General features: G+C 35.9%; 1 protein-coding gene across 8 annotated transcripts in view; it reads left to right on the top strand.

Moving 5' to 3' along the window:
• The window catches only part of PCDH15 (protocadherin related 15), a 716,117-nt gene that overhangs the window by 345,476 nt on the left and 349,005 nt on the right, over window positions 1-21,636 (top strand). For 4 of the 8 annotated variants that reach the window (XM_060682279.2, XM_060682278.2, XM_087871770.1 and 1 more), the window contains exons 6-7: window positions 3,152-3,166; window positions 3,777-3,842. In XM_060682279.2, coding sequence (XP_060538262.2) covers window positions 3,152-3,166; window positions 3,777-3,842 — 81 coding nt within the window. The remainder of the gene's footprint in view (window positions 1-3,151; window positions 3,167-3,776; window positions 3,843-21,636) is intronic. The other 4 variants (XM_087871772.1, XM_087871771.1, XM_060682277.2 and 1 more) reach the window with 1 other exon arrangement.

Raw genomic sequence — 21,636 nt, 5'->3', positions numbered from 1 at the left:
TGGAACAGCTTGCCTTCAGAAGTGTTGGTGCTCCATCACTGGAGGCTTTTAAGAAGGGACTGGACAGCCAATTTTCTGGAATGGTATAGGGTCTCCTGCTTGAGCAGTGGGTTGGACTAGAGGACCTCCAATGTCTCATCCAACTGTGTTATTCTGTTATTCATTCATTCATTCCCTATTTCCTTCACAATATATGATATTATTCTGTAATAGTTTTAATCTTCTTTGAGAATGCCTGTAAATTTGTAGGGGGAATAGTCTAACCTGTGCACGTTTTTAAGCTTCTGTATTACTTCCATTTCTAATGTATAGTGATATAAAGATTCTGAGATAAATTTTCAAGGGTTTTGAAGCTGAATTCAGCACTGTGATATATAGTTATATTTGGGAGAAATAGGGGGAATTTAGCACAATCATGATCTGGATGTAAGTGAAATGATATGAACCAATTGAGTTTTTCTTCATTACTAATTTGGAACAGATGTAAGTAGGTTCAGAACAAGCAATATTTTTGAATACATTTTTCCTTATCTTTCAAAGTTAAGTTACATAAATCATCATAGTCTTAACGTTTAATTAATACTGGACAAATACCACCATAATCAAAATATAATGTATTAGTAATTATTATTATTCATATGTATTAGTACAATTATACAATTATTGTGTTATTTGCATCTTGTTATTTGCACCTGGGTCTTCGGAGAGGGGCAGCATATAAATTGAATAAATAAATAAATAATCTCATAATAGTGCAAAAAACATTAAAAAAAATAAAAACATCTGAATGTCCAGGTTTGGGAGAGATCATCATGGAGAAAATCTATCTAAGTGTCCATAGAAATTATGACACTTAAATTGAAACATTGAATGTTTTCTCCAGTCACATTGTTGATAAATGTAAGATAAACTAATGGCATGGTAGAACTTCACGTTGCCCTGGAGATTAATGCACACTGACCTAGGTCAAATGTTCTTTACCTACAATCCTATTCCAAAATCTGAAAGTAAACTCATTGGAAACTTATAGAAGAGTTTATTAGCAACAAAAGATGGGTAATAAATTAGATGTACTATTCGTTGAATTTTCATTCAACATGCAGTGGACATAGTACTCCTTCCTCCATTTTTTCATTTACCTGATTTTTTAGTGGCAATGGCAGCCCTCTGTAATATCCCCCCTTCCCGGTGGAAATTAAGTTAAGTTAGGTTCTTGTGTTGTCTTCCTTCTGAATGTAGCAGAAAATGGAGTTTTCCAACACGGCATTTTGGATGTGACATTTTCTGGAATGAGGTATATAAACTCACAGCTGATGCTTTATGCTTTATCATATATATTGGGGATTCATTGTGATAGATACATCATGGTTGTGTTAACTGCTATTGTAACTTCTGTGAACCACCAGGATTGCAGTGCAATAGAAATATTCATTTTTCTCCTGTTCAATCATGTCTGATTCTCAGAAACTGTCTGGAACAATGTTTTTCAGAAATGGTTTGCCATTGCTTCTTCCTAGGACTGAGAGAAAGTGACTGGCCCAAGGTCACCCAGCTGGCTTTGTGCCTAAAATGGAACTAGAACTCACAATCTCCCAGTTTCTATCCTGATGCCTTAATCACTGCACCAAACTGGCTCTCTAGTTTCTAGTAATACAAATATACATAAATAATAAAGTTGACATGACTCATAGCTATATAAAGACTTCTGATATCCATTTAAGACTTGTAGGCATATAATAGCTATATCCCACTCGTCCATGAAGATCACTATGGTTATTCCTGATCAATTTACTTTTGACAATGAGAGCAATAAATGTTTAGATGGCTGCAATAAAACAGCCATCTAAACACTATCGTTAAAGAACAGATGGGATATATGCAAGAAATATTTTTAATTTAAAACATGAATGATGGAGAAAAAAGAAAGTATGAAAGTTTTCCATAAAAATATTACAGCTGTAGAAAGTGATAGCTTTATATCTTTTCAACACAAGCAATATACAGGTATATATTTCAATGGTCACTGACTTGTAAAATTTAATTCAAAAGCCCAAGGTTCTTTTGAACTTTAAATATATCTTGTATGGAATTTAGGCAGTCCAGGTTTATCCATTGGAATAAAGGCTGCAATAATATTTCTTGAAACTTATTTTGTAAACAAGAATCCTGCAAGGGATGAAAATAAAACCTTCTGCATGTAAACAAAATATATGCAGGCATTAAAGGCTGAACGGAATTGGTTCAAGTACAATGAATGGATAAATGTAGGAATAATTCTGGAGATTCAGTATCAAGTTTCCTACAGTTCATAATATACATCATTATAGCAATAAATCATTAATGAAGATAGGTTTTATTCAACATTATAATGCAATATGAAATCACTATCAAATGCCTTTTCAGTTATGAAACTGAGTATTTTTGTGTGTCTAAAATTAGTTCAGAGAGTTGGGTATCCCCAGGGATAATAAAGGATGTTTCTTAAAAAATTGCAACCCAGAAAAACTTTCCCTCATCAACATAAACCCTTACTCTTAACTTGATAATTCCAGATTGTTTTCAAAGCATGAAAACTCTCTAAAACAGCTCAACAAAACTTTTAATTTGAAACCATTCTGTCTTTGAAAATTAACCCCATTTTGCATATTGAAATACAGTTATTAGGCTCAGTTCATGAAGTAATATTTATGATTAAGTCACTTTGGAGAAACCTGACTAATTATGTTTTGTATCCTTCATTAACTTGAAAGATGTTGGTAAATTCTCTTGATATTTTAATGAGCAATTTCTATTTCATTTCCTCAAAGCATTTTTGACTTAATTTTTCTTTCTGTTGTTAGATGTCAGTTTGTTTTCTTCTGTTTTCAGATATTTTTAAAGGCAACTGGTGGTTTATTTTAAACCTATTTTAGTTAAAGGTAACTTTTCCCCCCTTTCCATTTGAGGATACTCCAATTACTACTAGTGTAATGTAATAAAATCTTCCCTATTGATACAATTGGTTTGTACTGTTACACTTTTACCTCAGTCCTCTATTTTTACTGCTTCATATATGTTTTTTTTTTAATGTCAATAAACCATAACAAAATCTTACTTATTTTCTTTCATTATTCTGCTTTGCTTCCACTGATGACTCTTAACTTCCTTGCAGACTGGCAGTATGAGGGTAAGAAGGCCAACTGTGAAACTTCCTGAAAATTGTTTGTCTGTTTTTCACTGTGGCTCTGTTTAAAACTTTGTTGAAATTCTACTCAGTCTAATTAGAGACTTGGGCTGCAATTAAATTTCAATTATGTGTCTTTTTCCTGTGAAGCTTTAATTATGATTTATTTCTGTAATCATTTTTTTTCTGTTTTTATTGTGGTTTAAATTACCACCACATCATCTGTCTAGAAAAACCCTCTGTTCCACAGTAGTTTCTGTTTAGCACAAGACATGATTAAAAACAAAACAATGATGTTTATTGTGTTGTGTTATGGTAAAGGCATTGTGTTTGTGGATATGATCCAAACATATGAAATTTAAGAAGCAAATCTTAGTAAAACAATGTACATTGGATTTAAAGAAAAAGATATTCCTGGATAAAGTTTTCTAAAGAAAACCTTATAATTAAGAGTCATGTAAAATCTGGCTTAACATTCTGGAAGTTGATAGCATCAAACACAGATTGTTTTACAACTATATTCACCGTACTTGTTAAAATGATTACCAACAAATTTTGTCTTGTATGCCAAAATTTATGGCCTGTAGAATAATTCTTAGTTTTATATTTATAGACTGCAAGTTGGCCAGGGCAGGACCTCCAGCAACAATAGTTCCAATTGATGAAGAAAGTCGGAATGGTGAGTATGTATGTAAATTATGAGACTATTTCTTATGCCACCATAAATAATATATACATTAATAACAGCAACAAAATGGTTTTATATTCTATTTTCAAAGTGTATGTGCTTCTGATTCAGGGGTGAAATTCAGCAGGTTCTGACAGGTTCTGGAGAACCGGTAGTGGAAATTTTGAGAAGTTTGGAAAACCGGCAAATATCACCTCTGGCTGGCCCCAGAGTGGGGTGGGAATGGAGATTTTGCAGTATCCTTCCCTTGCCACGCCCACCAAGCCACACCCACAGAACCGGTAGTAAAAAAAATTGAATTTCACCACTGCTCTGGTTTATTGAGTTCAGTAGTCTACATCCTTTTCAGTGATAAATTATTTGCCTAATGTGATTTCAAATGTTAATCTGATGTTTTGGTCTTTAGCCGTTACTGTGGACTGAAGGAAAGACCTAACATCACAGGTTCAGGAGCAAATGGACAGCAACTAATTGATTGGTTTTAGAACTGTTGTTGTTTGCTTTCAGCCTTATTCATGTGGTTTTCAGGCTTCGAACCAAGGCACTCTGCATAATATTGTCCTATTCATCTAAAATCTGAATTTTAGGAGATGTCAGAATCCTCAACTTACAACCATTCATTTAACAATGGTTCAAAGTTGAAGTAGTTTCAGAGAGAGTGATTTGCAACTTGTCTTTGCACCATCCTGGCAGTCAAGTGATCTCAGTTAGGCTGCTTGGCTACTAACTTACTTTTACGAATATTTTCAGGAACATATGATTACCTGATCATGATTTGTGACCTTACCAGCCAGTTTCCAACAAGCAGCTTCAATTGGGGAAGCTGGATTTGCTTAATCATGTTGTTTCACTTAATGATCTTACTGAAAATGGTTGGATTCCTTATAATGGATATGAAGTTATATGTGCTTTTATTATCACATTTGGTAATTTGTAGACTTTGAAAGGTATCACTAGGGAAGGCATTCAGGAAGTAATTACTGTTTGGAAAAGTTATTCTTCAGGTTGAGATTTCCTGGAAAGATTATAAAGAGACAAATACAAGAAGTAAAAAATAATCTTATTTTATTCTGAGGATTTCAAGATCCAATAAACTGTGATGCTTCTGTTTGATGTAAACTATGATAAAAGTTTCTGACCATCTAATTTTTGGTGTGTTTTTTTAACACATCCTGCATGTTCCTTTTGTCCTGTGTCAAACTTCTTGTGATCCTGTCCAGTGTTGGGCTTAAAAAGCAGGATAAGAAGTTGTATTATTGTATTGGTGACTTGCCTTGAAAAAAAAAAAAAAAAGCCAAAGGAATGTATCTAAAGTTCACCCCAGAGACACAGTTTAACCAGGTTGTACTGCAGTATGAATACTGGAAATATAAATAAACAATTTCAACTTTTCATATTCAGTAATGATATGAAAAAGATGAACAACATTTGTCATAAGTATCCCCCTGATGAACAAAATGCATTAAATCTTTATGAAAATATTGGTATTTGCATAATATTCCCCTTGCCCACATATAGGGAATATTGCACATCTTCTCCCAAAGTAACTTCCCAGGCTTGATGTGCTCAGGGTTGATGGGCTCAGAGTTCCTTCAGTTAAACAATGCAAACTATCAGGAGCCCAAAAATGTTTCTTCCCTTTTGCAGCACCTGCCCTCTGGAATATGGTTCCCTCACAATGTGCTTTTTCAAAAGGCAACAGGATTTTGTTTTTCCTTGAAGACATTTTATTTCTCATCCAAAAACTTATTCAGTTCAGACTGACTGGTGGAGGATTGAAGGATTAATATTCCTTCATATTCCTATGCCATAGTCATCTGGTCATTAGTGCTCCTTCTGAGAGTCATTGAAGCCACTTGGAGGTTTATCTGTGCCCTCAGGATCACCTGAATAGTGCAAATAGGTGTGGAACTCCCTGGAACTGCTGAAAGGATTGTGCTGTAAACAGGAAATAGGTGATATTGTATTGCTCCCCTAAGAATGACAGAGGGCTGTTCGCTCTTAACATAAATGGACTCTTTGACCCTTCAATCAAACCAGCTGTTCTCTCTGTCCAGAACGTGGATTTGCTGTCCTCAACATAGTGACCTTTATCTTTTAAATTCAGATGGACTGCTGAATCTTGTCCTGATGGGTTTGTTCTCCTATGGTATGCCATGTGTTTGTGAAGTGGTTGTTTTGTTTTTCCAATGTACAGATCTGTACATGTCTCACTGCATTGTACTGCATATCCCATTGCCCAGTTTGTGTTTTATCCTTGGGGTGGACAAGGTTCTCTCTTAGTGTATTTTTGGGTTTAAAGTGTGAATGTATATTGTGTTGGTTTAAAATCTAGATATCCCCCTCCTCCAAGATTTAGATTACCCTCCCTCAGAGGTGGGTTTCAGCAGGTTCTGACCAGTTCTGGAGAACTGGTAGTGGAAATTTTGAGTAGTTCGGAGAACCAGTAAATACCACCTCTGACTGGCCCCTTCCCCTCTATTCTCTGCCTCCTAAGTCCCAGCTGATTAGGAGGAAATGGGGATTTTGCATAACCTTTCCCTGGAGTGGGGAGGGAACAGAGATTTTACAGTATCCTTCCCCTGCCACACCCACCAAGCCACGCCACCAAGCCACGCCCACAGAACCGATAGTAAATTTTTTGAATCCCACCACTGCCCTCCCCCCAGCTAAAAAGACTGATAAGCATTGCTCTTCAGCTAGTGTCAGCTCTTGAAGGTGGACCAGACTAGGTAACCACAGCTATAAATTGGAAGCTAATTTTATTATAAAGTTGCATTAATAGAATTTTTCAAGTCTGAATGTGTTGCCCCTCCCTCCTTTTAGCTTTATAAGAACTAGGGAGGGTCCCATCTGAGATGTTTCCTCTAATTACATTTCTCCAATTTCTTTTATATGACTGTTGCCTTGGTTGCAGCTCTTCCTCTTGTTCTTCAAGGTTATTCTCACACTTCACATTATATCTACACCTTTGGTGAAGAGGAGGAGCATCCTCTTGTTTCATTCCCATCTGGTCTGTTGTTCTCATCATCTTTTATCTTTGTAATTGGTTTTATTGTTTCTCCTTGTTTTAGTTGTCACGAGACACAAAGAGCAGTTGGGAAGTCAGGCAGCATAACATTCAATAAATTAAAAAAAAAATAGAGTGAATCCAATTGAGTACAAGTGAGAGCTTTCCTTAAGGACTAGCAGAAGGAAAATGGCTCCCTAAAGAAGTTGTTATTGAATCACAGGGGAAGAACCCCAGGGGCATATAGGGAGGGGACTTTAGTTCAGTGTAATGGAAATATATAATTGTTTTTGTCTTTGGAGGATTTTTTTTCTGACTACCGTATTTTTCGGACTATAAGTCATATCAGAGTATAAGACGCACGTTAGTTTTTGGGGAGGAAAATAAGAAAAAAACTGATTTGCGGGTGGATGGCCTCCCGGAATACCCCCAATCAGCTGTTCCCAGAGGTGAACATTAGCAACAAGTTCGTTGGTTGTAAGCTCTGCGCCTTGCTTTATTTTCGGCCTCTGAAACCTCCCTTTAAGAGGCTTTTTTTCAGCTTCTGAAACTTCCGTTTCGGAGGCTTTATTTTTAGCCTCTGAAACCTCCCTTTAAGAGGCTTTTTTCAGCTTCTGAAATCTCCATTTTAGAGACTGGGTGGAGCTACATTCAGTGTATAAGACGCACCCAAATTTTTACCCTCTTTTAAGAGGGAAAAAGGTGCGTCTTATACTCTGAAAAATACGGTACTTTTGATTTCTGGACAGTTTCCTTAAATTCGGGGTCTGCTACCTTTTACTTGTTCTATGCATTTCCCGGAGTAAACCCTTTCTTTTTTTTTATTTCTAAATTAATAAGTGCCGAACACTTATCAACCACTATATTTTTAAAGATTTCTTCTTGTTGGACAACTTACTGAATTATTTACTCTCAGTCCTGCTTCAGCAACAGTGCTTCAATCCATGCAGAACATTCTGGTAATAAATGGAATGATAATCAAATACACTGTGTGCAGATATTTAATTATTTCACATAGATTTCTTGCTAAGTTAGATGGAGGTGACATGCATCACCGCATAAGATTCTTTTGATTTCAGTGAAAAGGAAACACTGCAATTAGTCCACGGGGTTCTTACAATACTAATCCATCTGTTGGTTTAAACATTTTTTAAATTTAGGGCAATACAATGAGTAGGTTTTCAGACACACTTTTAAAATAATGAAAGAAAATCACAACTGTTTAAAGCATTTTTAAACTCTTACAAGCTACTTCATACTTTGCATTAGAAACCATTTATGCTACCCACTCTGGATTGATAGGTTATAGACAGAAATCCATTATTCTTAAACCAGTCAGTTAAATGACAGGTATTTCTGTACTTTTCAGTAAGAATAAAAGAACTTCTGAACACAAATAAATGTTTTTATGGAAGTGTTTAATAGGATTTTTTTTTAAAGTCAGATATTTCAGGACTGTGATATTTCAGAGTGGGGAAATAACTGAAAACAAAACTCACTCAAACAGAAAGAAAACAGAAAATGAGACTTTCTTTACATATTTTCTGATTTAAAAAAGATTCAGGCTTTAAACAGAATATTTTCTTGTTTCTTTTAAAATTAAAGTGGAATGAAATTCTCTTTGATAATAAACATTCCAGCTCTTCCAACTTTGGAATAGACATTGACAGAAACTCGAGAGGAATTCTTCTCCAGAAAAGCTGTGTTAAAAGGAATACACCGTTTTGACTAGGAAATCAATAACCAGTAGGCCAATCAGCTGCCTTGTCCACTCTTAGTTTCTATATTTAACAATAAAAATAGACTTATATACTACTTCAAAGTGCTTTACAGCCCTCTCTAAGCAGTTTACAGCATATGGCCCCCAACAATCTGGCTCCTCATTTTACCAACCTCGGAAGGATGGAAGGCTGAGTCAACTTGCAGCTGGTCAGGATCAAACTCATGGTAGTAAAATGCAAGGTTAGCCTGCAATACTACATTCTGACCACTGCGCCACCATAGCTTTTCTAACCATGGTAATGCAAAAATAACAAAATGTATGTCATGATGTCACAGTACAAGCACTTCCCTTCATCACTTGCTTTCCTTTGCCACTTCTTCCTGATGCTTTCTGCCCACTTATCTGCTTACTTGAAAAATTATAACTTAGCTTCAGTTACAATATAACTGATTCTGTTAAATCAATGGGAGTTACAGTTCTGACCACAAAATTGATATTGCTCTAGAAAATAAGAAGTCTTTTAGTCTACAGAAAGTCAAAAAAGAGAACAAAATAAATTTTGACCTGCACTAATCTACTCAGTGAGACATCTTAATAGTCACATAGCACTGCATTACTTTAAACACATATATGCTGAAGAAGTCTGATGAAAAGATAAATATTCAGAGATCCCCTACTACTAATGATCCATTTGTATGCTCTCTGTAGAGATCCAGTAATCCAAGTAACTCATCTAAGGATGATCAGATGCACATTTCTCCAATTTTACAAAAAAGAATTGTCTTGTAGTCACTCTAAATGCTCTAAACATAAGTGTCATGCAAAGACAGAGCCAAAAAAAAAAAAAGGATATCATCCAATAAACCACTACACATATGTCCAAAATATCAGAAAATATTTGATTCATGAATCTGAAGAAGACCATAGGATAGTTAGCCAGCCTATACTGTGTTTCCCCAAAAATAAGACCCTGTCTTATTTATTTATTTTTTGAACCCTGAAATAAGTGCTTGGCCTTATTGCCATGTGCTCAAAAGCCTGATTGAGTTTATTATCAGGGGATGTTTTATTTTGGGGAAAACAGGGTAGAACTTTATGAATTGAATACTCAAATTTGTCATATCTAGTATCCAAAGTACTTAAGCGTTCACACCACTCCTTCATTTTGATCAAAGTGCTTTCAAATCTGACTTGGTGAAAATCTGTGCCTTCTAAAGGTGGTTAAATAGTTTTGAAATAGAGGCAGAGGATAGTAATTGCTAATGGTCATGGAAGACAGATCATAAACAACCCTAAGAATTATCATTCTTAGGCATAAAAAAATGTAGATGCTAATGTTGGGAATTTAGACTGGTAAATGAATGTTTTCTTCAAACTGAACATCCACATTTTTTTAAAAAAAATGCTAACTCTTGGGAAGTGGGGGGGGAGGGAAGAGGGAGGGGTAATGGGAGGGATGCTAGGATTTAATTTTGTGTGAAATGTAAAATAAAACTATTTAATAAAAAAAAGAGACATTGATAATGGCTCTTAGTTTAAACTGGGCTCATGGCTACAAACTCTTTACATACCCAACAAAGAGGCAATACAGTTGTTTTCTACTCCACAACACTATCAGCAAACTCTGTAGTTTCCGGGAAGGAAAGAAATTCCAAGAGCTGAATCAGAGAAGGAAAAAAAAGGTAAGAGTGGGAATCTAATAGTGCTGTAGCCATCTTTAAGATGGAAAAGAAATTGTTCCTGCTCTCAATGAACTTCTAATAATTGTCAAGCAAAGGATTGTTGCTCTCGGTCACGACCCAGGTTATCTGATTGCCCCTTCTTTCATCAGACTCAGAACAAAACTCAGTTTGGAGCAATATGTCGGAAATTCTGCTGACTGATCTATCCTAAGCAATTTACACTGAGCCATGAACGTCTGATATTAATTTGGACTGTTCCAAGCTTCTCTGGCAAATTCCCCTAGAAGTTCAGAAATGTAACTTCCAGTTGATGTAAATGTTACCCAAAATGCTAATTTAATTCTCTCTCTGGGTGTGTGTGTGTGTACATACACATACATACATACATACGCACACATACATACATGCTTACTTGCTGTTGGTGTTGTAATAGGCTTAATCAAATTCTGTGGACACTGAGATGACCCAAGGATTTAATTCCATTTCCATTAAAAATAATGGCAAGGTTCTATGCATCTCTGAATAGGAAATAGATGTTAGCCTTTGAAGTAGGCCAAGTCAGGAAACAGACAAAAGTATATTTTATTTTCAATGGGAGAATTTTGAAAAACTGACAAAGATTCTCTCTCCGCATCTTCTTTTTACCAAGAAAATTAAGGTTATCTGGAGATGCATGCTCAACCTTTCCCTTTTAGGACTATGTTTGTGTTTATGTAAGAGTAATTGATTTTCTCCTTCAACATATTTTTTTTATCCTTCTATAGCCGTGATGGCGAACCTATGCCATAGGTGGCACACATAGCTATATCAGTGGGCACACGAGCTCAGCTCTGGCATGCATGTGTGCGCCGGCCAGCTGATTTTCGGGCCTTCTGGGCCCACCAGAAGTAGGGAAACAGGCTGTTTCCTGCCTCCAGAGGGCCTGGGTGGTGGTGGGGGGGGGGAGGCCTGTTTTTCTCTCACACCTGGCTCCAGAGTCTCTCTATGAGTCTGGGAAGGGCGAAAACAGCCTCCCCCACCCCACTCCCTCTCAGAGGCCCTTTCCCGCATTCTAAGACCTGTAGAATGCATCAATAATTATTAATTGGCATGCAGAAGTCATAATCAAAATTCATTAATTTCACAGCACACCGACCAGTCCAATGAGAGATTCAATTTAAGAACCTGTAGACATTTTACGTCTAAGAGCTATAGATATTTTAGGAGGAGGAATGCAGGAAGCTTGACAAATTAGCAATCAGCATCGATAAAGAAATAAACCCCGTTCATAAACCATTCAAAAGAACAGCCAAATTAGTTAAAGGGGGCAAACAACATTGTCACATACCCACTAACCAATACCCAAATAAGTAGGAACCAGCACATAATCACCACAATAAGAACCAGACAATGTCGACCAATTCTCTGGGACAATACTGCAGCTGATAGATAGATAGATAGATAGATAGATAGATAGATAGATAGATAGATAGATAGATAGACCGACAGACAGACAGACAGACAGACAGACAGACAGACAGACAGACAGACAGAATTCTTTATTGGCCAAGTGTGATTGGATACACAAGGAATTTGTCTTTGGTGCATATGCTCTCAGTGTACATAAAAAGAAAAGATACGTTTGTCAAGAATCATAAGGTGCAACACTTAATGATAGTCATAGGGTACAAATAAGCAATCAAATCATACTAGGAAACGATCAATATAAATCGTAAGGATGCAAGCACATCAGCACATCCTACCTAAAACCACACAAGGTTAGTAGTATAAAGTGCTATTTATAAACAAACCTGACTTTTCAAGGTCAGAACGCTGATGATGTTACCTTTTCTGTTAATGAAAAATCTGAGGAAAAAAAATAAAGCAGAGAAAATCCCAAGAACCCAGCAATTTCACTCTTAGCTACATATATATATATATATTCTCAATTACATGGTAGAAAGCGCTACCATTCACAATCAAGCGTGTGTACCAAATGGTTAAAGTACTAGAAGATAATTAGAAAATGTTAAAATAGAATATTTTTCAGTGCGTTTTGTATTTAAAACCACTTCCATATTCATACAAAATAATGATTTGAGTGCTTCTTCATTACAAATAAATATTCTTTTCAAAATAAACATGTTCCTATTCTAGTTGCTTCATTAAGGCAGCATATTTATTTATCTATTTTTTTTTTCAAATTTATTGTAAAGAGGCACCCATCCAGTAGTGGGTTGCTGCCGGTTAGGACCAACAATCAGCTGGTCCCGTCCACCTGCCCCCGCCCTATCCTGTCCTATATTTCCTTCTTTCTGGCTCAGCTGATTCATGCGGCACAGCTGATTTCCATGCCTCCACTGTTCTACTTACCGGGGCTTCCTTAGAAGTTAAGCAGCTGAGCTTTAAATTGCTATATTTTGAACGCTGTGCGCAAGCGCATTAGGCATGCGCAAAGAGCACGCTCACAGAACCAATTGTTAAACCGGTTTCAGCCCACCACTGCACCCATCTCACAAAACATGTGACTCTGGGTGGTGTATAAGAAATTAAAAAAGACCAATAATAATAAAGATCAAGTTACTATTATAAAGTAAAAACATTAAAATCTGCAAAATTCAGTTAAAAATAAAACAATGATGAAGGGATATGAATAATAATGGAGTCACCTTACTAATTTGCCAATTCCTTGGGGTTCCCAGACCTGATCGAACAACTACATTTTCAGGGGCATTCAAAAAGTCAGGATTGATGATGGAAGCCTCACCTTAGATGGTGGGCTATCTCAGTGTCACAGCTATGAAATCCCACCACCTATGGCCCACTTTCAAGCAGGAAAATTAGATCCGGCCTGGCATGAACAAAGGTACAGAGTTCAATTCTTCTGAGTCACGTGTTAATTCAGATCTGGACAAAGGTGGGTCCTACCATAAACCTAGAAGAACCCCAAATGATTTATTCAGCACGCCTTTATACTTTATTTGGTTACTCAAGCAGAAAATGCTTTGTGCAAAGTAGATAAAAAGCAAAAACTACTACAATGTTGTTGCTCAACAAGTACATTTAGAAATATATTTGGAAAGCAACACATTTAGAAAACCCATGTGCCTGATCTGTGGTTTCTTATCATACCTTTTCTGAAATTTGGGCAGTTACATGTTATTACAATTCTTTTATTCTCTTTAATTCAGCCATTTCAATGCAAAAATGTTGATTATTATTATGCTGATCAATGTAGCATGCCCTCTCTACTGGAACTGGAGCAGTGGGGAAAAAATTTTTTCTTCTAAATTTCCATAGTAAATATTTCTATATTTTAAGACATACAAATATATGAGTTAAACAGTTCATTTTAAGTGCCATTTTATATGAATGGCGCTCACATTAGTTTTTATCCTAAGTTGCCTTTACTAGCAATCAGTGAAATGTCAGTGCAGATCTAATACAAAATATGAAATCATTGCCTGCATTGAATCATTTTAATACTTTATTTTTAATACTTTATTTTTCACTTAAATAAGGAAGAAAATCCTTTTGGTTCTAATTTTATTTCAAAGACCAATTTCTGAATTGTTCTATAGTATATTTATATATACATATATAGAGATATGTATATGTATATGTATATATATATATAAAACAACTTGATCTGAGGCTAAGCAATACTTATTTTACCAGGATGAGGAAATGAATATTTTTTTAGCAATTTATCACAGCAGGAGCTAGCTATGGATATATATATGTATAAATTCCTAGCCTTATGCTGAATAAAAGGACATAATTTTGTATCACATATGTGCCTGCAAATCTATTTATTATAACATAGAAATCCTTACAAGAATTTGGGACCTAGTTTTTTGTTCCTTTTTGCATTATGAAACAATCTGTTGTTTGTGGGAAACCCTACTTTTCCTGGAATATGCTATAGAGAATAGCATAAATTATTAATATATGTGCTTTTCTGTGCACAAAGCCACCTGCTAGTCATTTAGTTACAGCTAGTGTAAAATTCTAGGTCCTGGCAAGCTTTCTTGAGTTCCTTTAAATATGAAAAAGTGAGCTGTCTGTTGGCTGAGAAGAACAACTCTTTGATTTTAGTAGGCACTAACTTGCACAGCTGCCCTTAGCCTACAATTTGAATAGAAAGTAGGAAAATGACTGCCAATTACCAATTAACATGTGACTTCTTCCTAATATTGCTTCTCTTAAAATAAAACCTCTGTTTGTGGTAGTAATTCACCAGTTCACATTAATTTGTATCCTTTATTTAACAGTTTCTAAACAATCCCCCCTTTTGTAATTACTGACTTTTTTCCCCTTGATATATTCCCTCAAACATTGGGATTTATTAATATGCCATGCTTAATAACATCTACAGTACATTATCTGTTTACACTGGTTAATCATTGATTCTTTCAGTTTCTGACTCTTATCCTAATGCATCATTTCAAGAGCTCTTATTGAAGACATACATATATAGAAAAAGAGAAGTTTATATTGCGCTTCAATAGATGGCAATTTTTGAGTGGTTTACTCAATAACAAAGTTAAAAAATAAAAATATAATACAACACAACACAATACTTTAATATACAATATAGTATAACACAATGCAATCAATATTTGCCTATCGTACAAGGTAGACCAGAAATCAAATTCATAGAAAGATTGAAATGCTGGCTATAATAAGAGAATCTTGAAAGTCTAGTTGTATTGTACCTCCTCCTCCTCTTTGTACTTCCCTGAATTAAAGGAGTGTCTGCCTGAGCAATTTCCAAATGTAGCTCATTCTGTTGCTTTATCCTCTTTTGCCTATCCTTCCTTGCTGTCTACAAGTAGCAGACAACATACAAGCCTCTTTTCAAAGGGAACAAAACTTAAATCATCCCTCCAAAATCCCTTAGAAGAGTCTGGCTTTATAGCCTTCCAAAAGATAGAATGGCCCAAGCAAAGGCCTTGTTAGAGCTATGGACTGGCAATGCTGAAGAAGGTATAAAGGAGCAGTTAAAGCAAGATAAGAGACAATTCAGTCAAGAGAAAGGAGAATGCATGAAAAAGAAATTCAATCTTATCATGAGTCTGAGAAACTTTTGACATACTTTCAAGATTATGTTGTTATATCCTATAACAACAAGAAAGGATTCTTGTAATCCTTGTGCAGATTGGTTTCTGACTTGCCTTATCTTGAAAGGATACACACCCCATGATCCTGAGAGTAATGAGGTGTGGGATTCTACCAGTTCGGACCGGTTCGGGAGAACTGGTAGCTCTGACGATCAGCTGCGAGCGAACCAGTTCGTTCCAATGATCAGCAGGGCCTGCCCCGCCCGCCCCTGTGCTTTACCTACCTTTATCTTCGCAGCTGATTAGCGTGGCAGAGCGGATTGCCACACCTCCGCTGTTTTAATTCCCTAGCACTAACGCAGAAGGTGATTTTTCATTAAGCTGCACATGTGCGCGCAGCAAAGCACGCGATCACCGAACCGGTTGTTAAACCCAAAGGATTCCATCACTGAGAGTAATCCCAAGAAGTTTGGAAGCAGGAGTAAGTTCTCTCTGCCAGATCTTACCAGATGGGGAAATTTACATACAGTCAGGGTTGTCAAACTCATGGCCTGCGACCCGGATGTGTCACATGCTGGCATGCCCAACCCCGGTTTAGCGAAAGGAGAAAAAGTCATGATATGTCACGTGATGACAACGTGATGCTGTGAGTTTGACACCCCTGCAGTAGGTAGTTTTCTCTTGTTACCCAGATTCCAAACCATGTAAGGGTGACACCCAACATTTATGATACCCAAAAGCCAACTATGAGCCAATGCAGTTTTTGAAATTGAAATGTTACATGGGTGAACCATGAGAAGCCATAACTACTTAAGTCACCACATTCTGTAGAAAAGATGCAATGTAAAGTATTCTCTGAAGAAGAATGTTTGGAAGAAAAAAAACATTTCAAATTTTTTTCAGTTGCAATTGAAGTAGAGTTGAAAGACTGATATCTCTATAGAAGAAAAAGAGAAAGGCACGGAACAAACTGTACAAACTGTTATTTAGTTCTCATTCTCCTATGTCTCTGTTATTATGTCAGTACATTATATTAATACTATCTGTCCTTATCTAAGAGTCCGTTTGGTATAGTAGTTTAGTCATTGGGCTAGAAACTGTGAGTTCTAATCCAGTTATAGGCAAAAAACTTTCAAGAAATCTCAAGGAAATATATTGTGTCTGCTTTGACTATATTTAAAATAATGGATAACTTCTTGTCTAATGACTTATTCATTCAGTGAAATTGGGGACTGTGATGATACTTCAATTTTTTGAAAGCGAGGGATAAGAACTATATGAGGCCCAGAAGTATATTTTTTACGTTTAGAAGCTGGAGATGATGATGATGATGATGATGATGATGATGATGATGATGATGATGATAATAATAACAATAATAATAATAATAATAATAACAACAACAACATTCCTGCAATAACACCAGCGGAACTGCAAAAAACTGCGCTACTTGGAACATTGTACATCTTAAGAAGGTACTTGGTTGATACTTAGGACGCTGGCAGGAACCCGTATCAACCATTAGCACCAGTCAATGGTATTTGTGATGCATTTTTTGAATGTTCAGTTGACCGAGTTTCATGTTTAATGAATAAAGTAAATAATAATAATAATAATAATAATAATAATAATAATAATAATAATAATAATAATAATAATAATATAAAAAGATACACCGCTGGAATAGTGGACTGAACTCAAGCAGAATTAAAAGCCCTGGATAGGAAGTCCAGAAAAATAATAACAATGAATCATATTATCTGGGGATTTTGAATTGAAACAGTCACCTGCCACATAACACTCCAGACTTACAATTGTTGATAAGAAAGACAAAAAAAAAGGGGGGGTAATGGAGGTAGTAGTACCCAGAGACAACAGAATAGAAGAGAAATAACTGGAGAAGATAATCAAAAACAAGGACCTGCAAATAGAAATAGAATGACAGTAGCAAAAGAAAGCAAAGATAGTAGCAATAATAATAAGTGCCTTGGGTGCAATTCCAAAACAACTGGAATACCACTTGAACACCATTGGCCATGTACACTGAGAGCATATGTACCTAAACAAATTCCTTGTGTGTCCAATCACCCTTGGCCAATAAAGAATTCTATTCTATTCTATTCATTGATAAAATCACCATCAGTCAATTACAGCTTAGATCCTACAATGATATCACTAAGACTATTAACATCAAAATCCATCTGTCTGTCTGTCTGTCTATCTATCCACCCCGGGACTCAAGATAAAAATTCCAAATCCAATCTGAACACCTAGTCATAATATTAAATGTATACATTGCCCAAAGTCACCAGAAGTCAGGTCACGTGGAATATAAATTTAATGAATTATTAAAAACCGCATGTTTCTAGTGATTTTCTCCCAGCCTTCTGAAATTTTCATGTACCTTAACATACATTGAACATTTTGAATACAACTGGGTATGCTGACCCGTGAGCTTCAGCCTGTAGTTGCCATAATTGTAATGGGTTGTGGTACTAGATTAATGTTTTAGTTGGCTCTTCTGGTTATACTTTGGAATATGATAACATATAGTAGTAGAATAGTACTACTATAGTGTTATGGAATTTAAGACTCACAAGATTTCCGTGGGTGATCAGAGAGCTTTATTGCGCAAGGTTCAGTGCAACACAAGAAGCAAAGACTGAACAACAAAGGATTCTAATGCAATTACTCTTATACATACTATTGACATCTTATGATTGGTTACATTTCTGACAGCCCATAGCGACAATTCCCCCCCCCTTTTGCTGCTATACCCTACAAGCTTATTAATGTGTGTTCCCTCTTACGTAGGACACAGGTGTTCTTGCAAACTTATCTAGGTTCCTGCCTAAGTTTCCTGTCGTTATATCTGTGGTTACCTTTACTTGGCTAGGTATGATATTTTGCTCATGATGGTGTTTCCTGAACTTTCCAGCTGAGGAAGGTTTGTTATTTCTGCGGTTTCACTTTTTGAACCTAGTACTAAAGAAAGAGGTCCTTCAGAGATCCTCTAGGCTGACCCCAGTATTATATCACTTTTATATCCAATTTCATTATTCTATATTATTCTTCCACATTATTCCAGCAGGTTTTGGTCTTCCATATTAATAGTAGTACTATTCTATAGTAGAATATGGTAGAAAGTTAGTATCCAGGATGGAATAATAATATAATAGGTATTGACATGACTAGTACATTGGAGAATACCTCTAATTGCTTCTAAGCTAAATCCTCTCTACTATATATCCCAGTACTTCAGAGCAGTCATGCAGAATTGTTGGTGTGTTAAAGAGGGCCCAATTGCTAGAAGATTTCTAGAAGTGGCATTCATTGTTTAGAAACCAGTACTGATATGCTATTAAATTAATTCCTAGAAATGGCTAGCATGTTAATGAGCATAATTCAAAAGCAAATTGGTGTTTTGAATTGAAATTCAATTCATTAATATCTCAAATGTGTAAATAAAAAAAACTTAACAGAGTCAAAAAGGCAATGCATTAATAATGCCCCATTACCATTTTAGTTGAGTTTCTCATAATGAAACCATTGTATTAATTTTCATAGCTTTAGAGCTTTTCTGAAGCTTGTGATTTATGTTAAGTTTAATAGCAGCATCCATTACAATTTTATTGGTTTATAATTTCTATGTGCAATTTCCATACATATATGATTCCATTCTTAACATCATGAAACTTTTGACATGTTTAGACATAAGGCAAATTAACTGAAGGAGAGATGAGCACACATTTTCTTTTTAAAAAATTATTACATTATCTATTTGAAAGAAGTCACTCCAAAAGTGTGAAGTCACACTGATTCTATTTGGTATTCTGCATGTATCAGTTTCACATTCAAATGATTTTCTCACAAGCAGATTTGAGTTATCGAACCATGTCCTAAAATAACAATAATCTTTGCTCTAGGAAGATAAGACATAGAGCCCTATTCATTCTCATTGATTTTACTCAGTTATTTATCCTGTAAGTTTTTAACTTTCAAAAATTAGTATACCTACTTTTTAAAAAATGGAAAGCACAAATGTGTTCAGACTATTGAAAGAAAAAAAAGGGGGGGGGGAAATATATGCATAATTTTAGAAACAAATATTTAAACAAATTCAATAAGACCTATGTGAGATTGGTGATATTTTTCTAAATTGCCTATACAACTCACGTTCCATGGAGGAACATGGGAAGGAAGTCTGCATTTTGATATGCTATTTAAAATAAATACTTAGGAAATGTTATATGCTTTCCAAAACAACTCACAATTATGAACATTGCATATTTAAAAATTATATCAGTAAAGTAAAACTTATCCTGCTTTTGTAAAAATGGCTCAACCAAATACAGTCATTTATTCTTGGTTGTTACTGGCCCCAATTGCTTGTTCCAGAAAAATATACTTTTGTCAGGAAAAACCTTCATTTCATTTTTCAGAATATGCAACAATTACTCCTAACACACACACACTCAAAAAGCATGTAAGGAAGAAAATTAGAAGTGTAACAAAATGTTTGAAGTGGTTAATTGACTACATGAAGACTGCACTGGTTTACAGAATGACTTACTATAGAATATTTGATTATTAAATATAACCCAGAATTAAAAATAAACATATAGAACAAAGGCTACAGACTTTTAAGGCATGCTATATTTTTCTCAAAAGCCTCCTGATAGGAATTACTATTCTAAAATCCCAATATTTATTTAGTTTTTTTTTTTTTTTAATTTGATTTATATGCCGCCCTTCTCCGGAGACTCAGGGCGGCTTACAATGCGTTAAGCAATAGCCTTCATTCTTTTGTATGTTTTTTTTTTATACAAAGTCAGCTTATTGCCCCCACAAACTGGGTCCTCATTTCACCTACCTTAGAAAGGATGGAAGGCTGAGTCAACCTTGAGCCTTGGAGAGATTCGAACCAGCAGAAATTGCAGGCAGCTGTGTTAATTACAGGGTGCACTAAACCCCTGTACTATCAAGGCTCTTACTATACCCTGGTCAAGTTAGTTCTAGTTATTTGAATTAGATTTTACTCAATCGTCTTTGTAATTCAGCACCTAACTCCCCTGATTTAATCACTGGCCTTTGATTTTACTGAATTCTATTGAGTTAAGTGATTTTACTCAATGTAAGTTTTTTGTAATATCTCTTCCCACTTATTATTATAACCATGTTGCTTGTATCTTTCAATTATATTGTTCTTATTTGTTTCCTAGTACGATTTGATAGCTTATTAGTAACCTTGACTATCACTAAGTGTTGTATCATTTTATTCTTGATGAATGTATTTTATTCTCCTTATGTACACTGAGAGCATATACACCTAAGACAAATTCCTTGTGTGTCCAATCACACCTGGCCAATAAAGAATTCTACTCTTATCTATCTTCTGAAACCTTATATGATATAGTCCAGAATGCTTCAAGGTTCTGCCAAAATATGTCACATCCACAGGATTTACTACGAAAGGAGAGATCAGAATTTCGTAAGTCTGGATTCTTTCTTAATCTCTGGGTTGCAAAGATTACTTAAAACTCTCCTGAAACTCACCTGAAGGTTACAATTTTTCAGTGAAGGTTCCTTACCTTTGACTTGACTCCATTTACACCTCCGTAACCATTTGATCTTTTTTATGCCGGTAGGCATTCCAATCATTCTCTCTTCCTTCTTCTTTCCTCCTATAATATAGGCTTGCAACATTTTTCCTTACCTCATGACCGTCAGGAGACCTCTGAAAAAAACTCTTTTTTATCTTCTTCTTCCTTGGCTGACTGCTGCAACTGCCTGCTTTTGGGGAGGGGGAGGAGAGGGAATAAAGGGTGCCATAGGAAAACTGCATCCCAGTCCACCCATTCTGGAACATTCCACAAAGCCCTCTTTCTTCCAAAAGACCTACTGACAGCTGGTACCTCCCCCCCACCCCTGCCGCCATTCCTACTTAGCCAGCAGGCATCCAGATTGCTTACTCATGCTTTTCAGCCACCATTCTCAAGCGATTTCATATTTAGGCATTTGTTCCAAAGTAGGCAATGGCTGATTGCTTGTTGTGCTTTGCCATCATGTGATTGGGCACAGGGGTGGGCATATACCCCTCCCATTTAATTTACTAATTTAATTCTTTTACCACAATGTAAAAGGTAAAGGTAAAGGTTCCCCTCGCACATATGAGCTAGTCATTTCCGACTCTAGGGGGCGGTGCTCATCTCCGTTTCAAAGCCGAAGAGACAGCGCACTCCGAAGATGTCTCTGTGGTCATGTGGCTGGCATGACTAAATGCCAAAGGCGCACGGAAAACTGTTACCAAAGGTCCCTATTTTTCTAC

The sequence above is a fragment of the Pantherophis guttatus genome, chromosome 6, assembly GCF_059756535.1.
Source record: "Pantherophis guttatus breed Tessera chromosome 6, ASM5975653v1, whole genome shotgun sequence".
NCBI classification, from domain to species: Eukaryota; Metazoa; Chordata; class Lepidosauria; order Squamata; family Colubridae; genus Pantherophis; species Pantherophis guttatus.
The sequence above is the reverse complement of the archived record's forward strand: the minus strand, read 5'-3'. Positions and strand labels throughout refer to the sequence as shown.